This window comes from Leptonychotes weddellii, chromosome 14, assembly GCF_054177405.1.
Source record: "Leptonychotes weddellii isolate Sample4059 chromosome 14, ASM5417740v2, whole genome shotgun sequence".
Taxonomy (NCBI): Eukaryota; Metazoa; Chordata; class Mammalia; order Carnivora; family Phocidae; genus Leptonychotes; species Leptonychotes weddellii.
In genome coordinates this window covers 74,367,530-74,378,700 of record NC_138382.1, presented here as the reverse complement: position 1 = coordinate 74,378,700, position 11,171 = coordinate 74,367,530, and the positions used below count along the sequence as shown (strand labels likewise).

General features: G+C 53.7%; 1 protein-coding gene across 6 annotated transcripts in view; it reads right to left on the bottom strand.

Moving 5' to 3' along the window:
• Positions 1-11,171, bottom strand: part of MIGA2 (mitoguardin 2) — a 22,200-nt gene that overhangs the window by 5,499 nt on the left and 5,530 nt on the right. For all 6 annotated transcript variants that reach the window (XR_014140184.1, XR_014140185.1, XM_081803729.1 and 3 more), the window contains 8 exons: positions 10,685-10,797; positions 9,689-9,806; positions 9,169-9,302; positions 3,967-4,084; positions 2,453-2,553; positions 1,739-1,854; positions 714-786; positions 460-546 (listed from right to left, as the gene is read on the bottom strand). Coding sequence is in view for 4 of the 6 variants with exons in the window: in XM_081803729.1 (XP_081659855.1) it covers positions 460-546; positions 714-786; positions 1,739-1,854; positions 2,453-2,553; positions 3,967-4,084; positions 9,169-9,302; positions 9,689-9,806; positions 10,685-10,797 (860 nt within the window). In the remaining 2 variants the exon portion in view is untranslated. The remainder of the gene's footprint in view (positions 1-459; positions 547-713; positions 787-1,738; positions 1,855-2,452; positions 2,554-3,966; positions 4,085-9,168; positions 9,303-9,688; positions 9,807-10,684; positions 10,798-11,171) is intronic.

Below are 11,171 nucleotides of genomic sequence, written 5' to 3'. Positions count from 1 at the left end.
GAGAGAGAGGGCACAAGTGCGAGCGGGATGGGGAGGGGGCAGAAGGAGAGGAAGCCCGGTCGAGGGTTCAATCCCGTGACCCGGAGATCATGACCTGAGCCAAAATCAACAGACAGACGCTTAACTGACTGAGCCACCCACGCGTTCTGGGCTTTCTTTCTTTTTTTTTTTTTTAAACAGAACCAAATAAAAGTTACAAAAATTAAAATTAAAAAAGGCAAGGTGGCGGGGCGCCTGGGTGGCTCAGTTGTTAAGCGTCTGCCTTCGGCTCAGGTCGTGATCCCAGGGTCCTGGGATCGAGCCCCGCATTGGGCTCCCTGCTCCACGGGAAGCCTGCTTCTCCCTCTCCCACTCCCCCTGCTTGTGTTCCCTCTCTCGCTGTGTTTCTGTCAAATAAATAAATAAAATCTTAAAAAAAAAAAAAAAGGCAAGGTGGGAAGAAAACTTAAAAAAAGCTACCTTCTCAGCTTTGGTCATGAGGCCCGTCACCATCTGCCGGCCAACCTCTCCGAAGAAAAGCTGGTTGCTCTTGTCTTCTAGAAGACCCTAAGGAACGAGGAAGGGAGGGGAGCGAGCTGGCGGAGAGGTCAGTGGAATGGGGCGGGCAGGTGACCCATCTGAGCAGAGGAGCCGGGTGTGGCAGCAGGGCCTGGCAGACCTGTCCGACCACCCCAGCCCAGGCTCTGTCCTCTCCAGGTGCCCCTGACACCCACCTCGAAGGCTTGCCGCACACAATGCAGCTTGGCCAGAAAGTCCTGGTCACTGTAGCAGCCCAGCAGCTCAGTCCTGAGGAGAAACACAGTCAGTCATTCCCCCTGGGACCTATCCAGCAATGCTCTCTGGGTCAGGGTGAAGCCCCAAGTGTTCCTACCTCAGCCGGGCAGTATGGCCTTGGGCAAGTGCCTGCCCTCCTCTAGGCCTCGGTGCCCCCCAAACCCAAGGGAAGGGGCCGACCGGACGCTCTCTGAGGGTGTGTTGTCCTCAGTGGTACTGAGGGCAGCTGGTGGGTCTGGGCCCTGGGAGTCGGGCTGACCTTGGCCTCCTTCAGGCCCCAGGCAGCAAAGGACCCTCACTGGCAGAGGACTGGAATGACCTACCTGCTCCCAGCTATCACCCATTCTGGGGCACCTGCAGCGCCCCCTCCCCGGTCTGGCTCCCCTCATTCACATTGGTAACCAGGACTCTCAACCATTTTCAGTCAGTGAACTTTAAACACACGTACTTAAATCCAGAGTCATGGCCAGAAGCCAAGTTCTGAGTTTCATATCAAACGGCAAAATTGATTTAAGATGGATCAGAAACCTAAATATGCCACAGATGAGGAAGCTGAGGCTGAGGGGGGTTAAGCAACTCGTCCAGGGCCACACGCTCGGAAGTGACAGAACCTGGAAGGAATCAGGTTTGTGTGTCCCCCAGGGCCCGGCTGGCTTCAGGGCTGCCGCTAAGACGGATGACTTCAGGACACAGGGCTTTGGAAGAGAGCCCACTGTGTTTCTGTGGTTAGATCCCCGTGATAACTTAGAAGAAGTAGAAACAATTATTATTTAACTAATTAATTATATTAGTTTGCGGTTGTTAGTTGTAGGCCTGCCTGTCTTTGAACTCCAGGCCTTTCTAGACCCTCCACGGCACGGGCGGGAGCTGCCGCCAGAGCACCACGGTCCTCACCGAGCTCTCCAAGGGGGACAGGGCCCACCCCACCTGCCCCTGCTCCCCGCCTCCTTCCCCACACGCTCGCCTGAGGGTCCGGCAGGGCACTTTCCCCTCCTTCACCAGCTGTAGGGCCTCCTCATAAGCAGCAGCCGGCCTGGAGAGTGGGATCAGGTCATCTCCTGCCTGCAGGGACTCAAAGAGCTGGGGGAGGGTGCACAGGAAGAGGAAGGTGGCGTCACCGCCTGTGTCCGCAGCATCCCAAGGCGTGAGGGTGCCTGCCCGGGGGACGCCCTAGAGGACAACCTCTCAGAGGGGATGCCAGAGGGAACATTGACCCAACAGGCAAGAGGCCTCAATCTGAGTCTGGCTCTGGCCCTCAGCATCCCCATCTCCGCCAGGGGCCCAACCCAAAGGGACCATCTACTGGACAGGTGCCCACATCTTCTCACGCCAGGCAGGCGGCTGGGCCTGACACACGTGGCCATGGCAGGAGACTAATGCCAAGCAACGAGCGTGCAGTCTAAGAAGGGAGAGGTCAGTGTGCGCTGGAGCCACGGGGGTGGAGACCCCGACCCTCACCCACAGGACCCAGGACCCCTGGCTTCTCACACCTCCCTGTCCCTGGCAAGTGCATGGGGTCCCCAGGGAGCGGCACTTGGGGACTGCCAAATTCTGCTCCTCTCAGAGGAAATGCCTTCACTTTCCCATGACTGAGTACTCATGGTGAGAGTCCCACAGGGGCCCGGGCTTCACTCCACCCCACCCTCCCTCTCTGCCCCTCGACCCCGCCCCCCATCACCTCGGTAGCAGAGAAGAAGGAATCCTCGGAGGTCAGGCTGTCCTCATCATCCGCCTGTAGACGCAGGGAGCCCTCGGTCAGGGGCAACATGAGGGTCCTCTCTGGGAAGAGCAGGAAGAGAAGGGCTGAGCTGAGACTCCAAAATCACCGGGCTTTTTGGAATGCACACATGCAAAGCGACCGACCGGATTCTGGGCTGGCTGTTGCCGCTGATCCCACAGCTCCTGTGTACTGAACACGTATGCATGAAGATTCTGGGCTCATGGCCCCAAATGAATGGCTTCTCTCGATGCTACAGCATCGTTGGAGGTGGGCACAGTTAGGTGTGGAAGGGGGCTCCTGAGGGGGACTGCCCACGGCCACAGAGCTGCACCCCGAGGCCCGATGGCCCCTGAACTCTGCATGGGCAGGCTCTGCTGTACTGTGTGGCCCTGGGCAAGCTGATTCCCCTCTCTGACAAACGGAAACTTAGCCACTGATGACAAAGAGCTCAAGGGAACGCACCGGCCACTGACTCAGTGTTTCTAGACTCACCCGCTCAAGGGCTGTGGGAGTCTGGACCTTCAGAGGGCACTCAGGAAATGTCTGTCGAACAGATAAGCAGAGACCATGGCCTTCAAGGCCCCACCAGCCTTCTCTGCCACACGAGGAGGCCAGAGTAGGCCAGGGCTCCTCTTCAGGTAAAGTCACTTGGGGACAGGCCGTGGGAGGGTGTGTCGCTGTAGCCGGCCCCTGACAGGCCTGTGTCACCACCGGCAGAGCTGGGGAGCTGGACACAGGAGTCGGCTGACAGCACCCAAAGAAGGGTCCCAGGGTCCACTCACTGCAGGGGGTCTGGCACGCCGTGGGCACCAGGAGAACACTGGCCATCCAGCTCACAGCTTCATTCTCTCTCCCTGATGTCACGCACCTTGACCTCAGTCGGGGGCGGGGGGGAGGGGGCAACAGCAAGAGCTGTTTTCGACTAACCTCCATGAGCCACCCCTTCTGCCTACCTGGTGCCACAGAAAAGGGCTCAAACCAAAGGCCTGGAACCCAACAGGGGAGATGCTGACACACACATCTGAAGGCCTGCTCCCCAGGGGACGGGCCAAGGCACAACATCAGGGGACTTCCGGGGCCTCGTCAAGCCCTGCTCCTGCCTACTACGTATAAAAGAACACCTTTGGGGTGCCTGGCTGGCTCAGTCAGTTAAGCGTCTGCCTTCAGCTCAGGTCATGGTCCCAGGGTCCTGGAATTGGGCCCCACGTTGGGCTCCCTGCTCAGCAGGGAGTCTGTTTTTCCCTCACTCTCCCTCTGTGCTCTCTCTCTCTCTCTCAAATAAATAAAGTCTTAAAAAAAAAACGCCTAACCCTTAAGGCCTCAGTTTCCCCACCTACGTATAAGGCACTGATCAAATGAGGTCCAAAGGCTCTGAGGATTCTGAGGGACCCATACCCCAGTTCTCTTGCCACCTCCCACCTCCACCCTGCCCCCACCCCGTCCCACTCCAGCCCGCAACCAGGCCAGCTCACCAAGGTCCAGCAGCATGCTGTCGGCCGGGAAGGTGGACCCAAACTCCTCCTGCAGGTGGTAAGCCCGGTGCAGCAGGGACTCCAGCTTCTCTGCAAACTCCCTTCGCTGTGACTCTGGCTGCCAGGAAAACAATGAACTTCAACCCAGGCCCTCCACACTCCCCAGGCCTACGGTCCCTCCTCACCACTGATGGGGGGAAAAGGGGAGCAGGCTCTGGGGCCCAGCAGCAAGAGTACATGTCTAGACCTGAGCTGCCCAATACAGGAACCACCAGCCCCATAAAGCGAACAAGCAGCTGAAATGTGGTCTGTCCCAACGGAGATGTGCCCTAAGTACAAACACATGCCGGGTTTCAAATACTTAGTACCAAGAAACCACAAACAAACAAAAACACTCTAAAATTTCTCAGGGACGCCTGGGTGGCTCAGTCAGTTAAGGGTCTGACTCTTGGTTTTGGCTCCGGTCCTGATCTCAGGGTCATGGGATCAAGCCTCACATCAGGCTCCATGCTCAGCAGGGAGTCTGCTTGAGTTTCTCTCTCCCTCTGCCCCTTTCCATTCTGAGCGCGCGCGTTCTCTGTCAAATAAACAAATATTTAAAAATAAAACAAGGGGCGCCTAGGTGGCTCAGTCGGTGAAGCGTCTGCCTTTGGCTCAGGTCAGGATCGCAGGGATTGAGCCCCATATCAGGCTCCCTGCTCAGCGGGGAGCCCGCTTCTCCCTCTCCTCCCTGCTCATGCTCTCTCTCGCTATCTCTGTCGCTATCTCTGTCTCTCTCTCTCAAATAAGTAAATCTTTAAATAAATAAAATATCTCAATGATGCTCCATGTTGATCACATGTTGATACGATAATATACTCCATATACTAGATTACATAAAATGTATTATTAACGGATGCCTGGGTGGCTCAGTCGGTTAAGCATCCGACGCTTGATCTGAACTCAGATCTTGATCTTGGGGTCGTGACTTCAAGGCCCGCCTACTTGACATAAACAAATAAGAAAATGTATTATTGGGCACCTGGGTGGCTCAGTTGGTTAAGCGTCTGCCTTCGGCTCAGGTCATGATCTCAGGGTCCTGGGATCGAACCCCGCATCAGGCTCCCTGCTTGGCGGGGAGCCTGCTTCTCCCTCTCCCTCTACTGTTCTCCCTGCTTGTGCTCTCTCGCTCTGTCAAATAAATAAATAAAATCTTTAAAAAAAAAAAAAAAAAGAAGGCAGACAGGATCCCAGAAAGAGCTGGGTTCAAATTCCACTGTTACTATGAACCGTGTGTGCTTGGGAAAGTATTGTACCAAAGACACAACAGCCTGTGGTTCAATGACCTCCCCCTGCCCTTGGCTTCCGGGCTGGTATGTGGAAAGAAGGAGGCACTGCACCTTTGATCCCAGGAGCTTCTCGGCCAAGGGGCCAGGCACAGGTAGGCCCACCTCTGTTTTCTACCAAGGCTGCCAGATCCTGCACCTGTATGTAACCAGACCCCAGGGAGGAGCCGGGGGCCGGTTTAGGCCTGAGGCCACTGGGGACAGAGCTGGAAGAGCTCAGAGGAGGATAGGAGATGTGGTCTGTCCCAACCATTTCCCCAATGCTGGAAATGGTTCTTGCACCAAGTGCTCGCCCTGGACCAGGCACCTTGCTGTTCAGCCTTGCAGCATCCTTGAAGGCTGGCATGGCTGTGACCCTGATTCACAGAGAAAACTCAAGGATGTTAAGTGGCTCAGCTCACTCAGCTAGAGCCCCAGCAGAGCCCATGGAGCCCCGGGACCCACTATCCGATTTGCTCAATTCTCTGATAGGACCTGACCCCGTACGGTGCGGCTGGCACAGCCCCGTAGCTTTGGCAGAGGTCTGTGTGCTCTTTCTCGGTGAAGTGGTCTTGGGTTAGGGACCGGTTTCTTGGATGTCACACCCAAAGGGCAAAGGACAAAAGAGAAAAGATACACTGAGCTCATTGAAATAAGAACTTTTGTGCGTCAGGGGTGCCTGGCTGGCTCAGTCGGAGGAGCGTGCAACTCTTGATCTCAGGATTGTGAGTTTGTGCTCCACGTTGGCTGTGAAGCCTACTTAAAATTAAAAAATTAAAAAAAAAAAAATACAAAAGATTAAAAGAGAAAAACTTTTGTGCTTCAAAGGATGCCATCAGGAAAGTGAAAAGACGATCCACAGAATGGGAGAAAGTATCTGCAGATCCTATCTCTGATAAGGGACTTGTATCTCGAATATATAAAAAACCCTTACAGGGCGCCTGGGTGGCTCAGTTGGTTGGGCGACTGCCTTCGGCTCGGGTCATGGTCCTGGAGTCCCGGGATCGAGTCCCGCATCGGGCTCCCTGCTCGGCGGGGGGTCTGCTTCTCCCTCTGACCCTCCCCCATCTCATGCTCTCTCTATCTCATTCTCTCTCTCAAATAAATAAATAAATAAAATCTTTATAAAAAAAAAAAAAAACCCTTACAATTCAATACTAAAAAAACATAACCACTTGTCTGTGGATAGACACTTGGGTTGCTTCCATATCTTGGCTACTGTAAATGCAAGTATCCATCCACAGATGAATGGATAAAAAAGAAGTGGTATACATATACACCGGAATATTATTCAGCCATAAAAAAGAATGAAACCTCGCCATTTGCAACCACATGGATGGATCTACAGAGTAGAATGCTAAGTGAAATAAGTCAGAGAGAGAAATCCCATATGATTTCACTCATATGTGGAATTTAAGAAACAAAACGAACAAACAGAAAAAGAGACAAACAAAAAAACAGACTCTTAAATATGAGTCCATTTATAGAAAAGTCCAGAACAGGCCAATCTATAGAGATGAAAAGTAGATGAGGGGTGGGCTGGGGCTGTGTCTGACGGAGAGTGTCTGATGAAGCATATGGGACTCCACGGGAACATGATGAAAATGTTCTAAAATTAATTGTGGTGACGAACACCCAACTCTGAATATACTAAAAGCCAATGAATTGTACAATTCAGAATTGAACTGAAATGAATTTTATGGTATACGAGTAATATTCCAATAAACCTGTTAAAAATTTTTCTTAGGGGCGCCTGGGTGGCTCAGTTGGTTGGGCGACTGCCTTCGGCTCAGGTCGTGATCCCGGAGTCCTGGGATCGAGTCCCGCATCGGGCTCCCGGCTCGGCGGGGAGCCTGCTTCTCCCTCTGACCCTCCCCCCTCTCATGCTGTTTCTCTCTCTCTCTCCCTCTCTCTCTCTCAAATAAATAAATAAATAAAATCTTTAAAAAAAAAATAAATAAATAAAAATTTTTCTTAGGATAGAAAAATGCCCGGAAGGACACCAAGCGGTTGTGTCTGGATGAAGGGTTATAGAGATCGTTTACTGAGCACCTACTTTGCACCAGGATCCTAGGGCTGGCAGTGGCATCCCGCCAAGGGCCCCAGTGCTCAGGGAGGCCGAGGGCCTCATCACACAACAGGAGCTGCCCGATCAAAGATCAAAGACTGGACGCTTTCCTCCCCCACTCTTTTCTCTATCTGTAGTTCTCACTATTCTATGAGGAATACTTCATTGCTTTCACGATAAGATCAATAAAGTTCTAGAATTTTAAGATGTAGTATTAGCAATTGATACCGTTTTGGAAATAGAGCTGTCTCCCTTCCTTTCCATGACCTAAAACCCTCCTGCAGGCCTCTACTGTCTGACCACAGATAGCAGATACCTGATGCAGCTGTGCCCTTGGGTCCCGGAGGCTTGGTCACCCTCTGGGGGCATTTCTCCGATGTCCTCCATCCTGTAGCTACCGTGCTCCTGCTTGTGTGGCAGGCCCTGAGCTGATGTTCCCAGCTGGGGTACAGGACACCATACCTTCAAGTTGTTACCAGCTGCGCCAGGCATGTCCTCATCCTAGTGCTGCAAAGTGTTCCCCAGGCTCCCCTACCAACTGGCTTATGACCCACCAAGGCACTGGTGGAGGAAGCATGGGATGGGGCAATGGGCAGACAAACTCCCCTCCCAGTCCTGCCTCACATCGTATCACTGCCCTACCCCACCCAAGCTGGGGTGACGCTTGCCGGTTATCCCGTACCATGGTTCTAGGTTCTGCGAATCCTAAGCTCTGGACACACTCCTCACCTGTGCAACCAATTCCCTGGGTTAACCTCCCTTTTTAACACCTGAAGTTGATCCTGACGGACTCTCCAGATACTATCAGAGTGCTCCCCAAAGAGCCCCAACTTTGTCCTCGTTCCAGCAGAGGACAGGAGCTCATAGGGCTTTTTTTTTTTTAATACATAAAAGCATAAAGACTAAAACAGAAACAGTCCACAATCCTACCACCTATATAAACCCTGCCCATAAGCATAGCTAAAAATTAGGAAGGCCAAACAATAAAGTACAATAAAAGCCTTTTTCCACCTTTCCCTGTCGAACCAATCCTCACAGATCACTGTTAACAGTTTCCTGAGTTGTCTGTCCAGAGGAAAGTAAAAACACACATACACACCACCAGTTACACATTCGCACACGTATGCATGGATAGATGTCTTTCTGAACACGTTTACACACGGGTCACGCTATACACATTCCCCATCTTGCTTTTTTTCACTTGATGACATACTGTGGAGACAGCAGCCTATCAGCCTATGCAGATTTCCCTAGTATCATACTCCAGACCCCTACGGATGGGCACGCAGATCGTTTCCAGTTTTTTCTGGTTTTTCACTGTTACAAGATAATGCTTCAGTAAATGTCCATCCAGGACACAAACATTTTTTAATGTTAGCTTTTTTTCGCTTTATTTCTCTTTTCTGATATTGAAATAAATAAATACTGACAGTGCCAAAAAAAAAAAAAAAATGTCTAAAGAAAGGACAAGACAAAGGCTGTGAGATCCACTCAGCTGAACGCAGGCTACTTTCCGCCAGTCCTTCATAAAATGCACCTTCTCCTCACATAGTTGGGACTGGGGTGTGATCATCCCCTGGATTACTGAGTGATTACCACACGTCAGGCATGGTAAGGCACTAAGCACCTTACGTGTGTATTTTCCTTGGGTGGATTGACATCCTGGTGGAATGTCACCTGGTGGAACTGCCACCATCCAGGAGCACAAGGGACCACCCAGCAGAAGGCAGGGCTGCTACACTCCCTCCCAAAGGTTGGCTGCCTCTCTGCACCCCCTCCAACCTTCTCCATGGCTGGGAGCTAAGAAGGACGCGGGAGAGGACAACCTACCTCAGACAGTACCTCCGAAGCAGTCTCGGGGTTCCGCAGGCTGTCCCCTGGTGTGGGGGTACTGCTGTCCCCTCGCTGCCCCACGCTCAGCGCCTGCTCCCACTTCTGCAGAGCCTCCTCGAACAGCTCCATGCCTGAGCACGGGCGGGAAGACAAGGGAGAGTCTGACCTCGGCAGAGGAGAGCAGCCGGGCCCCACACTCAAGATGGGGTCAGAAGGGCAAGGAGGCAGGAGGACACAAAAGGACAGAAACGGTCAGGACTGTGTGAGCCGGCTCCTAGTCACTTTTCCAAGGCGGCTCAGTTTACAGGCCGCCACTCAGACCGGATTTGTTCCTAGAGACTGTCCCCCATCCACAAATGGCTAGAAACCCTCGAATGAGGGTTTTGGGGTCGGGAGTGGGGTTCCAAACCAGCACCTGGGAAGGTGTCCTGAGTCCAGCCTGGGCTCCCGGGAGGAGGCCATTCTTCCCCCAACTCTGCCCCAGAAGAGGCCCCATGGCTGGCCTCCTGGCCAGTACCTTGCATGTAGAGACTCTCTGCGTTGCTATCACCGGTAGTCACAGACTCTTCCATCCCTCTGGTGTCCCACGGTCCTGAGCACGCAGCCGTCGGGCTGGATGAGTTCACTGCTACCATCTGGGCACCAAGCAGCACAAGGACCCAAGGGCAAGGGGTAAGGCCCTCCCAGACCCTTTGTAGGACCCAAGCCCCTCCCACTGCCTGGTCCTATGTCACACACCCTCTCCTAAGACCACCCCTGAAGCCAGCCCCTGGCACGCGGCCAAGCCCTCAGCAGGGCCTGGTCCCACCAACTTTAAGCACCCGGCGGCACTTTTACAGAAACTGCAGAAGTGGGAGGAAAGAGACCAATGGCCATCCCAGAAACCAGCAGCTTCCTACAGAAGCTGTCCTGGGCCCGTTCCCTGCTCTGGCACTCTGTGACTGGGGGGACTAGGAAGACTGAGGGAGCTCCCACCACCACAGGACAGGGCAGCACCCACATTCGCCACACTTCTCACCCTGCTGGGATGTGGGCTCCTCCAGGGCAAGAGCCCGCTCTTGCTCACCCCTGGGTTCCCAGGGCAGAGCCGGGCTCAGAGCTCACTGCACAAAGCGGTCACTAGATGAACGAATGAGCCCAAAGCCACTCCCCAGGAGAAAATATGCTTCTCTTTGTCTCATTTATCTCTTTATCTTCAACAGAGTCCCTGGCACAAAGCAGACGCCTGCTCCGTGTCTGATGAATGAATGAATGAACTTTCATAGACAAGTCTCTTCCCCACAAGAGACCACCCACCTCTCTTCTGCCCCTATCCACCTCTCTCTCACCAAAGCCTGGCCCTCGGTTAGTGAGCAGTGACAATCTCGGAAAGCCTGTGTGGACAGATGAGACACCGAAGGAAATCTCTCCTGTCTTCCTTCCAGTCTGTCAGCTCCCCGAGGGCAGAGATTAGAGCCTCCTCGGTACCCGGGCCTGAGCCCAGAGCCCCTGGTGCCCTGCCCTGGCTATTTACCGAAGCCAAGCTGTGGGAGGAGCCTGAGTGCTTGCTGGGCTCGATGGAGGAGATGCCACTCAGAGTGTCGTTGCTCTTGCTACTGGGGCTCTGCATCCTCCGGCTGGAGTAGCCTGCGAGCAACAGGAGGGCAAGGGTCACGCAGCCTTCGAGTCCGGCCTTTGCACAGGCTGTTCCCACCTCCAGCAACCCCCCCCCTCCTCATCTGGGAGCTTGCCCTACATACCCTTCTAAGTCAGGGGGACGGCAGAGCGCCCACGTGCGTGCACTTAGCAGAGCGCTACGCCCCTGCCTGTCATCCTGCTCACTACCGTATCCCTGTCGCCCAGCACAGGGCCTGGCCCAGAAGGCCCCGGACCTGCCAGGTAAGCCAGAGAATGAGGTCTGGCGACTTCTCCGCCTATTTCTCACTCAGTCTCCCCTGCGAAGGAATTCTCCTCCTTCCAAAAAGAATTTGAGACAATGGCTTCTTTAACTACAAAACATT